A 21,070-nucleotide genomic window follows, 5' to 3' on the forward strand; every position below is an offset into this window, starting at 1 on the left:
TAACATATTGATTACTTGAATAACATTTGTTTACTATAATTCCAAGAAATGTATCCCCTAGTTGATATTATACAGAGCATTGACCAGATAACCCAGGGGGGATTTCAACCTCAAATTCAATCCTGTGTTTGTGTGTGTTGGTGAGTTATGGTCAGAAATGAGGTCAGGCAAAATCCTCTTCCCTTGTAAAAACCACTTTAGCTCCCCTGTGCTGTGACAGTGGGGGTACCAGGAGAAGTGTGTGGAATATGTAGAGCTATAGGCCTGAAGCATACAAGGCTCAAACTATCAGAAGAATGAGGGTAGAAATGTAACTCAGTTCCATGCAATGTGACATTCACATGAATACAGAAGAAAACCCTAATGAACTGGAATCATACATTCCTATATGTTATTCCTTGTATTTATACAGTAGCAGTGCACCATTTAGCTGGCAAGAACCACTTCTTGTTGTTGACAAGCTTTCACGCCTAATGCACACAATCTATACTCTTCAAGGCTCCCTGCATCTTCCAACCGACACACACTCAGAGCCAAGTTACTTATCAAAGACGGAACGGCTGCTCTGTCTGTATGCATACATGTGTCTGCCCACTAGAGGAATTGGTAATGACTACAAAAAAAAACAGCTATCTGATGAGAGTACAAGGGAGCAGGCTGCAGTTTCAGCACAGTCTATAGGTTCAAGTCTCCTTTGCCGTTGTCTTTTTCAATACCCTTATGGTGTCATTCTGTCACATTTACAAACGAATCCTGCCACTGACACAGGTTCTCCCTATGAGATGTGTATAGTACAGTGTATATAAATGTATCTGTGCATCAGGGGCTGTTGTGAGGAGAAGATTAATATACACATCAGGGTTACACCACGGTGAACTGTATGTCATCACTAATCCCTCACTGCAGGACAGTGCGGAGTGGGAGATTTCTGAGTATTACAGTAGGAGTGTAAGAGAGAGTTTACCACTGTGTGTGTGTGTGTGTGTGTGTATGTATCTGTGTCTATGTGGGTGTGTAGTGTATGTGTGTGAGTGAAACCAAGGCAGAGTGAGAGAGAGGATGTCCTGTCCATGTGAAAAGGATGCGCGTGCCAAGGCTCCTTGTAAAAAGCTGTCAAACTCATAATTAGATCCTGTAGTTTGGCCGCCGTTTGGTAATGGTGTATGAGCTTAACAGTAGCCCGGCCGCCCTTCCTCCCACCTCCTGTGCCTCCTCTGTAAAGAGTGCACTCTCGTGTAGCCCACCATGTGCTGCAGGGATTAACACTCAGGGTTTCTCTGGGGGGTGGGGTTGGGAGGGGGGGCACATCATGCCATCTGCTTTGAGGTTGGTTAGAGTAAACGCTACCCAATGCCTCACGACCACAATCGAATTAAGGTAAAACGTTTAAGGTTAAGGGTGAAAAAAAGCTGTGGCTTAGCAACAAACATGAGCTAACAGGGGGAGACTGTATTAGCATGTGGATTCAGCCTTTTCAGCTGTTCAGCAGAGCTGTGAGGTAAAGCGAAGCAGGGCCGAGACCAGTGCCGATGCCGTTTAAACTGCAGGTTGCGCAAGTGTTCAAAGGAGCTCCGACGTGACATAGGCCTATCACAACAGGCGACAGTTGTAGCCGGCTCTATGATCCGCTAAATTGTATTGGATATCCTGTGTGTACTTACTCCATTAGGCATGACAAGCTGAAAATCCCACTCTACTGTCACACACAATGTTCGCTAATCCAGTCACTCTATCCCCTCAAAACTGTAGTTGTTGGTTCTGTAGTTGGTTCCAGCAGTGTAATATATCTCTATTTTTTAAGGACATGTGACCACTTGCACCACTGACAGTGTACTGCTCTTACAGATCTATTTTAACCAGAGAATTGATCTGTTAGCCAGTAAAACTCCCTGGTGGTGCCCCTCATCTCAGATCAAGGTTTAGGATAGAAGACACTTCTATTTGGAGACGTGACTGAAGCTCACTTTTGTTTGTTTTGTTGGTGTAATTTTTCATACTTTTTTTGTACAATTTATGCCAGTTTTAACATTGCATCCTTGCTTTGATGTTTGTGTTTACTGGAGAATTTTAAAAAGCACACCCAATTCTCCAGAAACTACAGTTCACTCCATGCCAAGATATGACCAGTGTGTACTAGTGGAATAGAGAGGGGGGGGCGGCATGATTTTGTGATTCCAATTACGAACCAGTAAAGCACAAACCAGAACAAATATGAATAATGTACACAAGATCAATCACAATAGAAATGTGTGTCACCATTTAACATAGCACTAAATTGCAGACAATGTGGCTTTACTAAAATAAATGGTTTCCGAAATAGGTCAGGGGAAGACATGGGATTCATACATCAAAAGTTATTAAACATTAACCAGCAGGAGCTGTGCAATCAGAAATTAGTACAACATGCATGGTGGGACAGGTCAGCTTTAGGAAATTGTGAGACTACATCTTTATATGACTGAACTTGTCACAGTACAGCAATCACCTACAAAATACACACTCTTTGCATTGGGATATGACTGAGAGCTTGTTTTTTTTTTGCCATAAAAGAGTTCTACTCTCTTGGGTCCAACATAACAAAGAACATCAGACAGTGTATCTGTGCAAGGGGTGGGTCCTCCACTAATCCAGGGATTGGAAAAAGGGAAGATCCCATGTCCCTGGGGAGCAGGCAGGCAGGCAGGCAGGCTGACACCCACCTCTTGGCTTTACCATTCCTGCAGCAGTGTGGAGCCAGCACAGTAAAGCGCTAACAGCATCCGCGACCTAGCAGCCAGCCGGAATCACAGGCTAGCATCATTCTGACAGTGCAGGAGAGAGAGGGAGGAGGAGGAGGAGAAAAAAAGAAAAGAGAGAGACTGAGGCAGTTCTCTCCTGTCTGTTCTTTGCCTTCACAGAGTGTGCACTCACTTCTCTGATGAGCAAATGTGAGTGAGTGTGCGTGAACGAGAGAGGGAGAAAAGGAAGAGACAGAGAGAAGGAGAGGGACAGAGTGAAAGTGTGATAGAGGGTGAATTCCAAAGAGAAGAGGATACGAGAGCACCGCTGGCATCCTGTGGGTGATTTTACCAGTTGGACAGTTTTTATTGCGGAATTGCTGCAAGTAAACAGATTCTGCTGCACACAGGTAAGACATGTATTTGATTTGATGTGTTTTTCTTTAAAGAAACATAAGGAAATACATTCTGTTTAGACTTAACATATACACCATACCTCTGAAATACAATGTATAATATTTTGATAAAAGTCTATGGTAGAGACTAAGTACCACTTATATAGACTAAAGCTAGAGCTGCAATACTTATGCATCTTGTTATAGGTGTCTTTTTTTGGACGTGTGTGATACAGAACAACACTAAATAAGTTCAACAGAATAATCTTTTAAAATCCTATCTCTTGGACCTGTTTGGTCTTTTTTTTTTCATAAGCACTCACTGCATTGTGGACACTAGGGGTCAGTGAATTTCTGGGAACAGTCACTGGCAGTGTTTCAACTATTTTTTCTTAAAGTATGTGCTCACTCTGCTAAACAGACCGTCGGCAGAGGAACACTTTTTTAATCATTACTTGTCCCTTGTCTCATTTCTTGGAATGTTTAATCTGTAAAGCCTGCACCCGCCCCCCAACACACTCCCACCCACACCTCACTAAACACATCAGGTAGAGTGAAACCTTCTCACGCAGTAGTTTTCTTCTCATGTCAGATCCAGCAACTGAGAGGTGACCGTATTCATGAACACCAGCGTTACTATTCAGGGGATGTCAGCTGGTGGGCAGGCTAGGGTCGTTTTAAGACATGTCATCATTTATAACCCCACAGGGAGCGATGATACACGATGTGTATCAGCCATGTTGATATAAGCAACATGCGTGATGCCACATTCTGTCATTTTGTTTCTATGTTAGGCCACTGTCAAAGCTAATTGTCACTTTTGACAGACACGTGAATAATCATAGCCAGTGTTAACAAGTTCTCAGCAGCAGAAGGGGAAAAAAATTCTGATAGAATCAAACAAGAACTGACAAATTGCTGCTTAAGTGATTTTGAGTACTTGAGGCAATCACCACATTTTGAAGCAGTGAAATTAATAAGTTACTGATGTAAGTGCTTTTAATGCATTGGGAACAGTGTAATTATGCCACTGAGTACAGTGTGTAACACTTCAATTGTCAATTTGCAAAGAGGTTATTGATTCTCTGTCCTTAGAAAACCGTAATTGGATCATCTTCACTCTAAGCTTTGTACATTCTTTTTCAAGGCTGTCATGATCATGAAGATTTTTTTGATCATACTGAATTGACTGCTATTGCATCAGCAGAGTCCAAGTGCACTTTTGAGAAAAAAATCCAGAATCTAATAACCACCATTCTATGACATTTATGGCAACACTTTCTATGAATCCACACAGAAAATATTAAACACATTCATAAAGGGTTGTAAGGGGAGTTTAATGATCAGGGGAGGTATTTTGATAGTATTTTGAAGTATCTATTAGTATCTTTTTCTAATGTCAAAAATACTTTCCTCGAAAAAAGTGTAAATTGTAATGTTTGTAAATTTTGGTGTTGTAGTGTGAGCAAGATTACAGAGTAGCCTAACTAGACGAAAATTGACGAAATATTAGGTTTTGTTTATGTTAATGTTGTTTATGTTTTGCTCCTTAAGTGGGTGTTAAAGTGAGTATCATTTCAAACTCATAATAATCACTTAATATTTGTCTATATTTAGAACTTTGAGGTGAGGTGTAGGCCTAAGGGGGGCCTTTTTACAGCTATAACGTACATCCTGCATCCTGCTGCCAGGCCAGCACATGTTAGCTAATCTTGAGAAGCTAGCCTTAGTTGCTGTTATGAATATTCGCCAGCAGGCCCCTATCAGTGGACTCCTACTGTATGAATTACTTTGGTTGTTTCTGAATAGCATCACTCTTAAGTTAAGTAATCTTATCTGATGTCAATCTTGGTAACATTAGTGACAAAACACATATTATTCAATTGCATCATGGCATATTTCCAATCCTTTGCTATGGTATGTTGAAGTGGACATCTTAAACAGTTTTAAAGTGAAGCGTCAATTTGTGGAGGAAAACGTGGTGCATCAAGCAAAATACAGTCAAACTTTATGAACAATCTTATTATATATCTGGTGTCTGATATATCAACATGAGTAGTGATGTTTCCTCTGAGTTTTCCATTCTGGTCACCTACTGGATATTTATAAGACACTGGGCATCAATCAGTTCACCGGTTGCTACAATTTTTTAATATTAATATGGTGATTACCACATGGTGAATAAACATAGAATAATAATGAAACGGTGATCAAACTACACACATAATCTATTTCAAGAGGACGAGAAACCTTCCAGCAAGCATATTACAGTTTTTCTCAGTCGCTTTGGTGCTTTTCTCACATCACTACAACATTTGCACAGCAATGCATTTCTCAAAACAATTAGTGCAAACTGCAAAACCTAGTGGATTACCTGCAAAAGCACGTCACTTGCTCAAAATGGATAGTCCATTCCTCAAAAGCAAGTCTTCATGTCAATGAAACTGCCAGTGTCATCAAAATGAGAAGTCTTGACACCATCGTTTATGAACAAGATAGTCAAATGGCTTTGTCATGTTTTCATTATGACCGTTTATTCTCTGTGTTTTCCAATGCAAAAAAAAAAAAGGTACAGTACAGTGCGTTTCACATTTTTACTCCTTATGCTCTTTGCAATTCTACAGCATTGTGACAGAATTTGATAACTAGTTCAACAATTTTGTATGTAATGACTCAAGCAATGAAATGAAGACTATTAGTTTAATTGGGAATGACTATTCAGCATCCATAAGTACAATTCATTTTGACTGACATGACATAAGCAAATGATAATGTTATAAAACAGCAGAGAATTGTACGAAAGCAACTGATACATCTCCAAAAGCATTTGCAATTTGTTCAGAGGAAGGAGAAATTGCTACTATGATGTGCACAAATGACTAAATGTTGTGGAGGTTGAACTAATAGTTATGAGAATTTTCATTCTGATCAGAGAAAAACACCAAAGCGACTGAGAAAAACTGTAACTGATCATTATGCCATTGCATTTTTGATACATTTAATTACACTATGCTGTGTGACAGTAGGGTATAGAACACAGGTATTCAATGTATTTCTATTGATATTTTAACCCAAAACCTTCCCAAGGTGTATAAAAGTACATGGTAATGTTATAAATATGCTGTAAGTCATTCTAACTCAGTGTATAACACTATACTAAATGGTGCCCACTTCTGTGATAACACTGTAACTTACTATTCTTTATGTCCCTGTAGTAAACATAAAACAATCAATTGTCTGGTATGGTTGGGAAAATAAGACTATAATGCGAACCAAACATAAATTTAGGAGTCAGTATCTGACCTGCTACTGTCATTTCTCTGACACCTGAAACCTACTGTATAAACTGTGTTAGATTAAGTTTAGTAGACGAGTGGGATTCATATTGAGGTGCAGTGTGGAGAGGCCTCTTATTAGTTTGGTGTCTGCAGTGGAGTGGGCCATAATGCATTATCACATCACAAGAGAGAGAACTTGGATGGAAGCCGAAGCTGCACATCATTCCATCCACTGCAGTACATTCTGACAAGAGTGGAAGTCTAAACATACAGTAAATGTAAAGTTATTCTTTTTATTTTTTACAGATAGTGGGTTGAATTGATAGGAAAAGGGAAATGTGCAACCTGTAAATTGTTTCTAAATGAATGAATTCATACCCATTAATAATACAGATAGATAGATAGATAGATAGATAGATAGATAGATAGATAGATAGATAGATAAAATATTTTTATACAACTATCCATTTTTATAAACTAGACATATCAAAAATATAAAAATGCTGGCCACACAAGTCTAATTTAAGGCTCTCACAAATAAATAGTATGGCTATATTGTATATATTGTACGTTTTCTGAATCATCAGAGGGCCTTGAGTATTGAAGTTGTTGAGTTTTGTGTCCCTGGTGTTCTTTCAAGCCACAGGGATAAAAGAAAGCATACAGTTTAGGCAGAAAATGTGTGTTATTTCTGGTTTAAAGAAGTCATGTGACGTCTGTGTTTGTCAGACAGATTCAGCACTGGGCTTAAATGAAAGCCTAAAAGGTCCCCTTTCCAAAGATACCAAGCACCATATTATAACATATTGACAATATCCATACCATGAGCACCATCAAGATATACACCAGATTTTAAAAATGGAATTTATCTTAGGGGGTTAGTAACTTCATGAGCTGAAAAAAGTGATTTCGCTACCACCCCTGCACTGCTATCGTGATTTTTCTAGTACTAGGGGTGTATACCTTGCCAAAAAACAATGATAGCATTTGTCCCCCCAGATGATACCGATGGCCCAAATTTGGGTGTGTATGTGTATAGGTCTTTGCAGTCTGTCAATGCCATGGGCATCCTATTGCCCATTACTATCTCACATTGTTCCCAGTTTCAAAATTCATTGTGGCGTATGGCATCAGAATGACAATTGTCTGTGGAGCACTGGCTCATATCGTTACCTATGGTACATCTGGTGTATGGACACACACATCCTTTGTGTGTGCGTTCCTTGAAGCTGGAGGAGAATGCTGCTCAGCGTTGTGCCTAGCACACATTAATGCCAAGACTATTCCTATGGGCTTCAGCTGGGAGCTGGAAGGACAGCAAGCTTTTGTGAATCTGTGATTCAACATGGTGTCCTATTGCAATACAAAGAATGTGGTTTTCTAGAGGGGACTGTGAATGTTAACCCCACAATTATGTGGAAGTAAAATTCACTGCAGTTTGCTTACAAGTCAAAATAAAAACAACTGGTGGAAATTAATAAACACCTTAAATCCTTGTCTTTGTGAAAGGGACAGATTTGTTCAAAGAGGTTGCTGAAGGCGTTATCTAAGATGTTATGCTTGCTAGGACCGACTTTTTGTTGTCTTCGCCCATAAGCTTCAGTTTACTGACTCTAATTTCTGACTGGATGCAATGTATTGTGTTGCTGCTCCTTATTTATATGTATGAACTGGAGTTGTGAATCATTGTACTTTTTCCAAACAAAATGGAATAAGAAATCTTCATGACAGACCACTAAGAACAAATAATAAATAGTCCCTGAGGTCGTAGCATTTCAGAGCCCTCTAGAGACCTCCTTAAAACAAATGTTGCTGGAATTGATAAAGAACAGGACACTGTCTAATACATTCATGGGTAAAGGTATGATAGCATGACTTGGTGGTGTGGCATGATTTGTGGTATCCCGAGGAATCGGAACCCACAGCCATTAATTGTATTAATCTCTGCACTAAAATAATGTAAAAGGAGACAACACAAGATGAGTAATGCAAGGTTTAAAAGCTCAACTGGTAACACTTTGTTTTAAGGTTCACACGTTAGCCACTAATACATACCTAATTCATGCCTGTATTAGTGACTTGTTAGGCATGTGTTAGGCAACATTAATCATTTGTTAGGCGTGTACAGTATTCACAATTTTTTTGTTCATGACGAATTAGCCTTTATTCTTGATATAATCTTAATAATGACCTAGTAAGCCTTGATCTCTACTTACTAATTAGTAGTAAGTACCAAAAGAGAATATGTATAACCCACTAGTATACTGTCTGAATAAATTCCAAATAGTGAGAGAACAAGACAAGTTGTTTTTATTTTGACTTGTAAGCTAACTGCAGTGAATTTTACTTCCATATAATTGTGGGGTTAACATGCCTTACAAGTCACTAATACAGGCATTATGTATTAGTGGCTAACATGTGAACCTTAAAATAAAGTGTAACCGCTCAACTAATTATTGAGTGTCCACAGAATCCTGATTTTAAAATACATTATCTGCCGAAATAGTCGGCAGAGAATGTATTGGATTCTAAATAATGTATTTAGTTCCAAAACTATCACATTCTTATTACAGAATAGTAAATGTATGATTGGATTAAAATTAAATATTCCCTTGTATTTGTGTTATTCAAATTGCTGTCAACTATGAGTAATTTGAAATCAATTGAAATCAACATAGAATGCTGATCAACACAATAACATACTTCAACAAAATAATTCCAAGACTGCTGAAGGGAATATTGACTTTCACCTACATAGGAAACACATTTTATAAATAATTTAATTTATTTATAATGTCTCGGTAACAGTAAACATATTTTCCCTCCTTACCTTTGAACACCTGATTTTAGGAGTGAACTTTCAAAACACATTAATTTGCCACACATGTATTGGTCTGTGAGACTGACAATAGAGTCAAAGCCAAAGTTAGAATCAGCCAAAGGCGTGATGTTTTAGAAGCATCTTGTGTCAACTGGAGAATAATCTGCAAACATTTAACACCTCTCACCTACACCAACACAAAGTGAGAACATGTGATAACATCATTCTAAATATAAGTATACTCTTTTGATTCCATAAGGGAAATTTGGTCTCTGCATTTATAACAATCCGTGAATTAGTGAAACACACTCAGCACACAGTGAACACACAGTGAGGTGAAGCACACACTAATCCCGGCGCAGTGAGCTCCCTGCAACAACAGCGGCACTCGGGGAGCAGTGAGGGGTTAGGTGCCTTGCTCAAGGGCACTTCAGCCGTGCCTACTGGTCGGGGTTCGAACCGGCAACCCTCCGGTTGCAAGCCCGAGGCGCTAACCAGTAGGCCACGGCTGCCCTAAATGTATTAAATATACATTAAACAGACTGTTTCCCCCCAAATCTCTGGACCTTCACAGTATGCAGTACATAACATTTGTTGATTAGAAGAACTATAATAACTTCTGTAACGTTTTAAAAATGATAGATCAGGAATAGAATAGGATAGGCAGTGATTACATCCAGTCTTATCTGACACTGATAGTAAAACGTTTAGCCTTTGGGAGCTTTCAGGTGTCAACACTTACATGTGAAATGCATCACTTTGGACAACATGTGGTTTCACAGTATATCTTTGTCTCTGCACAGTGATGCTCTCGGTCCCCCCAGCATTATATAGACATCCTCTCCAGACCCCTCTTCTCATCCACGTACAAGCAAGACCAATGGAGCATAAGGTGCCAAACACCCATACTGTATGTTGGGATGTTGTGTCGTGTCGAGGGCTGTTCTGTGGGAAGCATAACAGTGTCTGTAGGAGGGCCTTAGGCACTCTCCACACCCACTCCCACCTCTGCAGAGTGAAAGTGTAATCTAATTGCTCTTGTGTGTGGAATGTGGAATTAAGTCAAGCACAAGATAGAATGTGGCAATGTATCATTCTATAAACTGAACTCATGCTTCATTACCATGGCCTTACATGTGAGAGTGAGCTTGGGAAGCTTGTTACAGAGATTATCATTTTGGTTTTATGGCAACTGTAGAGAGAATGGCGCAAACATCAAAAAATATGTGCTCAGTGCTCTAAGAGTACTTACTCATGCCCTCGAACAACGAAAGAAACAAACTTTTTCGGAACTGCTCAGTATGTGTAGCATACTGACCTCTGCAATTCATACTTGCATCATTTGACGATATCCATATAAATACAAACTTGCAGATACACAGACAAGAAACTGCAGCACGCTGAGGTTAGACCGTAATATATAACAGTGTTTCAGTGACAGAGGAGACGCCTGGCTTGTCTTGAAACATGGTCAACTTTGAATAGCACAGTCTGCTCTTGAAATGTCAGGGGACAAAAGCCCCTGATTGAGTACTTGTAGGCTTCCTATTAATGCCCGTGTCTAAACTTGATTGGGGCTGAATTGTACAGGGAACGCAATACACTTCTCCCATCGTGTGTAATTGGAATTTACTTTAATAACAGATGTAGTGCTTTTTGCAATATGTTACTGAACAGTTTCCAGATTTAATTATATGATTACTCGCCTTCTCAGCTTTAATTCTCCGTAAAAAAGTTTGAGGACCATTTAGTCAAAGCATATTCATCCCCTAAGTTAACTTGCTAGGTTTTTTGACAGATTTCATGCACACCTTTGTTTGAGGAGGATATTCCAGACTGTTTGCATGCTTTGGTCTGGCATTCTCTCATCCTAAGTTTCTTCTCACTTTTGAGTGCCAAGGCCCCGCGTGCTTCGCTCTAACTCATCCTGACAGTGAGAGTGCAATGATTCAACTGGATGGCACTGTGCAGAGATGTCTCGTGTTTATTCAGTGAAAGAGTTATTCCATCTTCATCAAATTCAGCCGTCAGTGTGTGAATGTGGTCGCCTGAAGCTCTTTGGCTTTTCATAAATGATCTGTTTGGGTTACACACACCCCTTCAAATCAATTATGGGACCAATCAAATGATGGTGTGTGCAAAAATATGCTGTTTCCCTCAGCTCTTTTCACTTGCACTGAAGCCACTCTGGGCAAAGCTATGGGGTCCAAATATCTAGAGATGTTCAGAGGCAGTGTGTGCTGGGGTTGATCATAGCTAATGACCAAAGTACAAAGGATTAAGCATCAGAAACATAGCGCTCATCAGTGACCCAGATACTTGAACTAGCTCAACTTTTTTGGCCAGCTTTTGTGTATATCATCTGTGTTGGTTGAATGCATGCAAATATGCAGCGTTCAGTATCTTTCACACTAGGGAAACACACACACACACACACACACACACACACACACACACACACACACACAAATCCATTTGCTTTGCAGTAATGTTTTATTTCTCATTCCCCACATCTAAACATCCTTATAGTATTATGGTGAGTGCTCTTGCGGGTCTTGTAGTAGCGGGGGATTGCATCTGGCAAATGCACAGAATCAGAAATATTGCTGTGGGGTTCCGTACAATGAATGGCGTTAGATGGAGAGGGTCATGTACCAAATACAAGACATGCTTCATCTCCAGAGCTGAATAGGTCCCGAGAGACATTTTTATAAGTCACCTCTCAGCATGCATGGTTGCTGGTCATGCAATTAGCATATCGCTAATGCAAAAATGCAATTCAGTTCGCATTAAATTTAAGCAGATTTTCTAGTATTTATGCATGTTTGTAAGACCAGGATTCCAAGGGCAATGGAGGATCAGCTGCAGATATGTTTACTGTAATCATAATATTTCCACCCGTCTGTAAACATGGAAAAATACTAGATCATCATTTTTAAAATGTATCTATGAGTTTAAAAAGTAAAAAATGTTACCAGGAAGGTTAGTTTGGTTCAGTCACGTCAGTGCTGCAGCCTGGAATTATTTCTCAACATGAATTATGACTTTGAGAGAAAATACCAACACCAGCTCATTCTCAGACAGAATTTCTTGACACAATGTCACAGGAGGCCATTTGAAAGTGCCTCAGCAGCCGTCTCTGTCAGCAATAAAATAGCTTAGGTAGACATTCTCACTTAAAGTCTACAGATAACCTATGAACCTCTGCATAGGTTTTACATATTTTATCTAATCACCCTCTCTGTCTCAGAATACAGATAATTCAAAGTAAAACACTGAAGAAATGACTGGTAAAACACAACAATCTCTATATCTTTGGGAAAGATGCCATTTGTCACCGAGTCTTCATGGATTGCCAGTTTGTATCCTCACATATCTGGGCCATTTTTCCAAAAGCTTGACAGAGAGAGAGCTAAATGTTCTCTAGAGGGCCAATTTGTTCATATTTCCTATCCCTGGCACCATGATCCGTAAAATACATCATATTCAATTAGGACGAGCTCGAGTACCCTGACAAAAGATTTTTTCAGTACACATTCACATTCACACTGAATGGTGAATGGCTTGAGCTGTGAATAGATATTTGTTTGGAATGTGAGAAAGGATGCTATATTGCAACCTTCAGAGACCATGTCTAGTCAGAGGAAGGTATTTGCCAACAATTTCACTATTCCACTTGATTTACTGATTGATTGATTGTTTGGTTGATCTACCAGGTGATTCTCTTCAGCGAGCCACAAGCATTCAAGCCACTCTGGATGTTGGTTCATCAATGTCCTCCAGAAATCCCCCACCATCCGGCCTGGGATCTACGGACCATTTGTCTTACTGAGGCCCCTTTGGAATTTAGCAGAGAATCTCCCTCCTCAAAGATCTTCCAATGCTCACGGGGAACTGCTGGTTGCTGTTCCTCTGGTGTCTGTTGGACAAAGCCTTCGTCGCTCCCCTCCACTCTCCATCCCACGACAGGATGGGGAAGGAGCACCACCGGAACCTGAGAAGACATGGGTTCTCTGGAGCTCAAAGGGTCAAGAGAGGATGGGTGTGGAACCAGTTTTTTGTTCTAGAAGAATATATGGGTTCGGAACCTCAGTATGTTGGGAAGGTAAAGTGATATTTATTTATAGCTTTTTGCTATTGTTTTTTTCCCTTTACTCTCCTTTCTGTGCCTTGTTCAATTTTTAAACATGGTCTGAAATTCATAGTGTTTTATGTACTCATGTGATAGTGGGTTGAGTGCAAGAACAGAGTGTGAGAGTACTTCAAAGGGCTGTTTGAATGCAGTGAATAACTGAAGAAAGTGTGTGTGCCTGTGTGTGTGTCTCTCTCTGTGTGTGTATGTGCAAATGCATGTGTTTGTGTTTATGTGTGTGTGTGTTTGTGTGTGATCTGCTTTCGAATGCTTAGAATTGTGCACTCTGAATTGACTCTGTTCTGTGGCAACAAACAGAAGATACCACACAGAGCTAAAAATATCACCCAATTCAGCTTCTCGGATGAGTTTAAATGAAATACTGAACTTAGCAGAGCACTCACTGCGCCAGGAGACATCTCTCACAGTGGTCCTCATGCTCTGTGGAGACTACACAAGAACAAAGCAGAACAATATGGGCTCTGGAGGATCCACTTAGGTGGATGGTCCAAGTGGATGATTTAAAATCAGCTAAACTCACCATATGTAGGCTATTTCTGTCTGGCTATGGAATCATGAAAACATGGGAGTAATGTGTGTGTATGAATTAGATGGTTGAAGCTCATCATTGTTTCAGCACACTCCACAACCTTGTCTTTTCATGAAAAATATATTAAGTATAAATATACTCTTTTGATCCCGTGATTTGGTCTCTGCATTTATCCCAATCCGTGAATTAGTGAAACACACACAGCACACAGTGTGGTGAAGCACACACTAATCCCGGCGCAGTGAACTGCCTGCAACAACAGCGGCGCTCGGGGAGCAGTGAGGGGTTAGGTGCCTTGCTCAAGGGCACTTCAGCCGTGCCTACTGGTCGGGCTTCGAACCGGCAACCCTCCGGTTACAGGTCCGAAGTGCTAACCAGTAGGCCACGGCTGCCCCATTATTAAGGAGGGCTACAAGGACATTAGCCTTTGTGAATTTGTTGAAAAAAAGAGAAATTGATGTCTGTGATGATGGATGGTGTGTGAACTGCTTGTGCCCTTTAAGAATTTAATATGTCTTGACAATAATGGTCGATGGGATAACTACACCTGACATCACAGGATCTGCAAGGATTGATTCTGTGTTAAGTGCATAGAGGCAAGGTTAAAAGGATTTTTTCCCCCTCGGCAGCACCAAATTAAATTTCAAAGGCCGTTTAAGATGAAGTTGGATTCTGTAGCACCTGCAGCTTAAATGGGATCTAGATTGACTTGTGTGGACTGATAGCTGCTGCAATCAGCGGTCTCTGTCCTCTTGGAGGGGAGACGTCCACTTTGACCAAACAGGCAGGGATAGTGGCCCCTGCTTCTGCTGCTGCTACAGTCTCACAGCCAACTGCCACTGCTGCTGTTGGAATGGTTAGGGAGTGAGCGAGGATACCACCCCTCCCCACCCCCCATAGTTTTAAGGATGCACCAGATGACATGGAGCCATGCCCAAGACTACTGATTAATCCAGGGCAGGGCCGGAGGTAGTGGCAGCGGGGAGGGATCAGGCTCTAATTGCAGACAGACAGTTAAGGCTGTCTCGGTACAAAATGCCAGGTTGATGAATCAAGATTGAAACCTTTTTAACCTTAAGTCGAAGATTAAGTGCATCTCTCTCTCCCTTTCTGTCTCTCTCTCTCTCTCCTCTCTCACTTTATTTCTCTCTCTCTCTTGTTCTGTCTTACTCAGTCTCTCTCTCTATCTCTTTCTCATACGATTCCCATCCTCTTCATAGTTAGTTAACTCTTATCAAACCCCAAGTCATCAAACACCCTACCCCAACAAAAACACCACCGCATGGACAGAAGGCACATACAGATGTTCCCTTTAAAGGGCAAATGGAGCAACTATAGACCCTTTGAACAATAAAAACAAAAACAATGCTTGAACGTTCTATTTGGGTCCCAATGGGATGGAACTCTCTTGAAAGGGTCTATAAAGACATCAGTTATATGTTTTAGTTTGATACAGACGGCAAAAATGTTTCAAGAGATGATTTTGCATGACTTTACTTTGTGCAATTAAATAATCTGCCTGTGCCCCATACTAGGCAAAAGCCATCTGCAAGACCCAAACACAAAAAATATTAATTCCAAACTACATTAGGCTGGAAAGCACTTCAGTATATCTGGCTTAACTTCCAAATCACAATGTGACAGTTCGCCCTCCCCCTTTTCTCATGTGAAGGGTCTTTTTGTGTCCGTGAGCTGTGAAAGAAGCTGTCGTGAATGCATCAGAGAGCTATTCAGACGGGCTACTTATCCAGCTCTACCTGATAGTATGTGGGTGGTATTAGACTGAAACTTTAATAACTAAAATAGTGTGATGTAAGTCATGTGCAAGCTTAATAAGTCAAAACTTTCTTCCTAATAAGGAAACTTTTCTCTTGGGTGGGTGGCAATTCTTATGATAGGAAATAGAAATGTTATAAATAAAAATGCAATGATTCTGTCAACACTATAGAAACTATCCAATAAGTTATATAATACAATTTTGTAATTCCATGGATTTTTAAAAAAATATTTTACACGCTTGACAAATGACTGGAAAATTCTAGCTTTCGGCTGGGGTCATGGGTGTTGTAGTGCGCTCGTGTCTTTCACATCCTTCCGGCTGCCACAGAACCCCCTCATTTGTTTCAATCAGGAGCACATATGTCACGCCATTTGCCCTTTGACTCCAGAATACATTACCTCAATTTTATGATCTGCTCTTCTCTGTGACCTTTAAGGAGAGTGAGTCATTTGTCTCCAGAGAATCTCTATCTGTTACCCTGTCCCCCCCCACTGACACAGCCATTCACAAGAGATAACGTCAACTGTGTCAACAGAAAAAAAAACAAATCTAGATCCATTTCCATTTATATTGCTTTGTTTACCAGTATGGTTCTGTAATACTAGAAGTTTGGAGCAAATGGTTTATGGATCTGTCAGCTGTGAACATAAGCAGATGGCCTTAAAATGTGTATGTCTAAAATCCAGAGCCCCAGTTTTCTCTGAAATCAAAAGTCTGCTCATGTTAGTGAATAGCTGAGATACCACTGCCATTGCCCATAAAAGGACAGTCACATTAGAGGCTTGACCTCATTCTGCTAACTGATATTCCGCTTTATCATTCTATTATGCCCCATAGATGGTGTGAACACGTATTTATCACCCATACTTGGAAATGGATAATAATCCGTCCCATTCTGTGTTAGAATCCAAGCGATTCTTTTCAATTAGTAAAACATTGCAGGGTCAGTCACTAATCAAAATGGGTTTCATACTTCAATTCCTCAATAATACATCAGGGAAAACAATGAGTAGTTTTTCATCAATAAACTGTATGTAAACAATGCATGACAGTAGGCTGTTTAAGGATCTCATGCTTCTTTTCAACATTGGTATTTGCTTGTTATCTTTAGCAATTCAATTTTACCTTATGTTAGTTCCTGGAAGTTTTCAAAGGTCTTTGTGTTATGGGGACTCAAATTAGCAAATGCCTCATCTCTTGCACACATGGTGAATTATCTGTTTGTTTTTTTATTGCATGCACAACTTTCAGACCACAATCACATTATTTCAGCAATATCATTATCCCTACTATCTCACTATGATAATTTCACTCAATGCCATACTGGCTATGACAAATTTAGATACTTGGATTTGGGATTCAAACAGAGTTTGTGATTCAAACAGAATACAGGATTTATGGCACAATACAAGGCAAAGGACAATTCTGTCCCACAGGGTTCTATAGCAAATTCTTCTTAAAATACTGTTCATTATTCATAGATGACATTATTTACACTGTGTGTGTGTGTTGTTTGTCAGATAAAAGTGAGTGAGGCCAGTCGGAAATGTTAACAGAGCAATCTTTTGTAAGACAATACCACATTTGTTAAAGATGGTGCTTCAACTCCATCAAAGATTCCGACATTCTCAATTCAGGTCTGTAGATAATGTCCCCATCTATTCTATTTATTTTCCTTCTATAAATACACTCACCTCACTCATTACATGAGCCATTGAAAAACAGTCTTTCTCAATAAAGCATGAATTGTTCCTAGAGGTTTCCATCTCGGAATTAACGGGCCTTGAAATCATGTCCTCAGTCATTCGGCTCCTTAGTCAAATAGGCAAAGTCATCACGCATCATGGGGCATTGTTCCTTCTCTGAGGCTGAGGGAGAGCAGGAGAGCTTTAGCCCAGTACAGCACAGCATAGCAATTGCCCAAGGGGTGCCAACAGCGGATATTTGAGGTATTGAGGTTTGTTGAAACAAGCAGTTTTTCTCACCCCCTTGATGATTAGTCGTAATTAACTGTCGTCAATGTCAAAATAAAAAGGGGCGAATTAGTCAAACCTGTCACGCTTTCCGGCCAGACATAACATGACAGAATTATCAGAGAGCTTCACAAATTTTTGGTGTTTTGATTTTTGCTTTCCACTCTTCTTAAGTCAGGGCTAATCTTCACCTGTCTGTGTGTTTCAGCTCCACACAGACATGGACAAAGGGGACAACCTGGTGAAGTACACCCTGTCTGGAGAAGGAGTGGGCTCCATCTTCACCATCGAGCCCACCACCGGAGACATCCATGCCTTAAGGAGCCTGGACCGGGAGGAGAAGCCTTACTACACGCTGCGGGCCCAGGCGGTGGACATGCGCACCGGCCGGCCGCTGGAGCCCGAGTCCGAGTTCATCATCAAGGTGCAGGACATCAACGACAACGAGCCCAAGTTCCTGGGTGGACCATATGCAGCCACTGTCCCGGAGATGTCACCTGTAGGTGAGGCGTGCTCCACTGGCTCTTTTGAGCTTGACCATGGAGAGGATGCACTGGACATAGTGAGCTCTCACCTTGGAGCTGAGACGTGCAAACAAGCCTGAATGATCTAACCTTGTATGCTCTCATATGAGTAGATGGTAAGACCACTGGTCAGAATGATACATGGCAAAAAAATTATCAGGAATACAAATGCTTGTCCAATAATGACTGTGAGGCACGGCTAATGACCACAGATTTGACCACAGTATTGCTGGGGGAATGGGCATTTTCCATGCACAGCATATTTTCTGCATAAGTTATTCTATCAGTAGTTGGAGGGCAAGAAATTCCCAGGTGGTCTTTTTTGATCATCAAAAACAACTCACTTGCAAAGCTCAATGTCAAAGCTGACACCAGTGAGAAGTCCTCTGCATGCAATATAGGCCCACATTAGGATGGATGCAGTCTCAAAATGGTTTCACTCGGTGGATTCGCACTTGGCAACAATATGCTCAGACTGACAATGTGTTGTAAATGGCTTCATTTAAAGTACTGTTAGTATTTAAATAAAATAGTTTACTTTGGTGATTCACTTACTGACAGCATGAAAGGAAATGCAGTTTATTTTCCAAACAGAAGGAGTTACAAAGTAAGAGTCTCTTTGTTCGCCGCAATGACTGATCTGGTTGTCTTGGGTTTTGCTGCTTAAGTTGGGAGCTGGTCCTAACTGCCTAGAGCCCTAACTCCCAGCTGGATACCATTACACTGCCTCGCAGTTAATTTAACAGAGAGGTCTTAAATCTAATCTCTAATCCAGTCTTAAATTCAAACACCGCTATTCAGTGGGTGCAGATTATGCCATCATCAAAACCAGTCTGTTACCCACTAAAATGTTTAACCTAAAAATAGTGCTTATATTCTACTTTTGCGGAATGTTTTCAGACAACAGACGTGGCTTGCATTTTGTATATTCCCTGCAAATCTGGTGACCTACATCCTCTTTGTAATAAAGTTATAGTTGGTGAATCAAATTTTATACATTGACTTACTTTTTTATTGTATTTTTTATTGTAGTGTTTTTTTATTGTAGTGTCCTTAGTTTCCTAACTTGGTTGCTTTAAATCATGGTTTCATTTTTAATTTTTTTGATCAGGCACCTATGTGACACAAGTGACAGCAAGTGATGCCGATGACCCCACCTATGGACACAGTGCCAGGATTGTGTACAGCATCATCCATGGCCAACCATACTTCTCAGTGGACTCAAAAACAGGTGCAATGTCAAAATGCCTGATCTCAACTAAAATGATGCAGCCTGCAAGACAAAGTCCATATGCAAGATGGGGAGAGTGTGTATTTCAGATGGTGTTTACTTAAATGAATGTTCATGAATTATTTATTTTGTTTTGAAGGGAGATGCTCTCAAATGCCCTCAGAATAAACAAAGATCGTGGAGGCCTCGTGGAGGTCGAGAAAAGCGAAGTGGATCTTATTGGCTAGTTTTGATCAAGAGATATTCCCTGTGGGGAAGCCACCATTAGGAAAGATTAGCCATAAGCAGAATGTCAAAGGGCTGCTTTTTATTGCACTGTGTTCATAGAGGTGCCATTTACTGATTAATGAGTGGTCAATAAATAGACACCCAATTTCTCAAAGCAAGCCCACATGAGGGATTTCTGCACCACAAATCAGTAGGGTTAGGGCCGTCATCTGTTCTTCTGGTTGTTTCCCGGCCCTTCTCTAAATCTGTATTTCTCTCTTTTTTATTCTGTAAATAATGTTATTATGTATTTATTTTTATTATGTAAAGGGATTATAAAGACAGCTTTGCCAAACATGGACCGAGAGGTGAAGGAAGTCTACCAGGTCCTCATCCAAGCCAAGGACATGGGAGGCCAGCTCGGGGGCCTGGCAGGGACCACTACCATCAACATCACCCTCAGTGACGTCAACGACAACCCCCCCAGATTTACAAAGAGTGAGCAAAAAATCTAAAGCATGGTCTATTTATTTTCTCTCCTTGTCCTTGTGACACATAGTGTATGTTATGGAGAGCCTTTAAATAGCTTATAGAAGTAGAATCATTCGATATGAATGCATTTGTTTATTTAAGTTACCAGATGCAAAGACACGCAAGACATGTCAAGTCAGCAATGCACTGTTCTGTTTTGGTGTTTATGTTATTTCCTTTTTTGTGACTTTCAGGTAATATGCATTCAACACTGCATGTGCCATTATAAATTATGAATTGTGAATTGCAAACTGTGTATCAGTTGAGCATGCAGATTTTTTAACCCATACTTTTATGTAAAGAAACTCAAGCCAAGCCACTAAAGCTGGTCTTTCACTACCAAAGCAGTCTTTCACTACCATATTTACTTTCAATATGGTGTCTCTGATCCATTGGGAAGACAACATTGCACCCAATTAAGTCTGTCTGAGACAGCCAGTCCTCTGATCACCTGAAAATATAAATAATGCAAATCCCTTTTTATTTATTTTTTCATTTATTTTGTGCAGACATTAGAAGTAATTATGGTGAAAACCTACAAGACAGTGATGGCCCTAGTGCTACACTTCCACTGAGTTTCCACTGAGCTGCATATTCTCCACTCACAACTTTATCCTTCAGTGGCTATTTCTGCTGTCTTTTTGTCCCCCAGTCATTATGTTGTCTTGTTTGTTTTGCCTGACCAGTTGACCTTGGCGTGTGGTGTGACAGGTGCTCATTGTTGTCCTCCGTGTGGCAGGTATCTTTCACCTGCGCATCCCCGAGTCCTCCCCCATTGGGTCAGCCGTGGGCAAGATCGTAGCTCATGACCTAGACGACGGCAAGAATGCGCAAGTGGAGTACAGTATTGTTCCAGGGGATGGGGGCACCATGTTTGACGTCGTCACCAACGAGCTCAACCAGGAAGGCACAGTGATCCTCAAAAAGGTAG

At 40.5% G+C, this 21,070-nt stretch overlaps 1 protein-coding gene across 1 annotated transcript in view; it reads left to right on the plus strand.

Annotated features, from left to right (window-relative positions):
- The first annotated feature begins 2,800 nt into the window (after positions 1–2,800).
- Positions 2,801–21,070, plus strand: part of cdh12a (cadherin 12, type 2a (N-cadherin 2)) — a 34,280-nt gene continuing 16,010 nt past the window's right edge. The window contains exons 1-6 of the mRNA XM_048261893.1: positions 2,801–3,127; positions 12,928–13,316; positions 17,855–18,149; positions 19,282–19,401; positions 19,939–20,106; positions 20,879–21,066. Of these exons, the coding sequence (XP_048117850.1) occupies positions 13,092–13,316; positions 17,855–18,149; positions 19,282–19,401; positions 19,939–20,106; positions 20,879–21,066 (996 nt within the window). The 5' untranslated portion in view covers positions 2,801–3,127; positions 12,928–13,091. The remainder of the gene's footprint in view (positions 3,128–12,927; positions 13,317–17,854; positions 18,150–19,281; positions 19,402–19,938; positions 20,107–20,878; positions 21,067–21,070) is intronic.

This window comes from Alosa alosa, chromosome 1, assembly GCF_017589495.1.
Source record: "Alosa alosa isolate M-15738 ecotype Scorff River chromosome 1, AALO_Geno_1.1, whole genome shotgun sequence".
NCBI lineage: Eukaryota > Metazoa > Chordata > Actinopteri > Clupeiformes > Clupeidae > Alosa > Alosa alosa.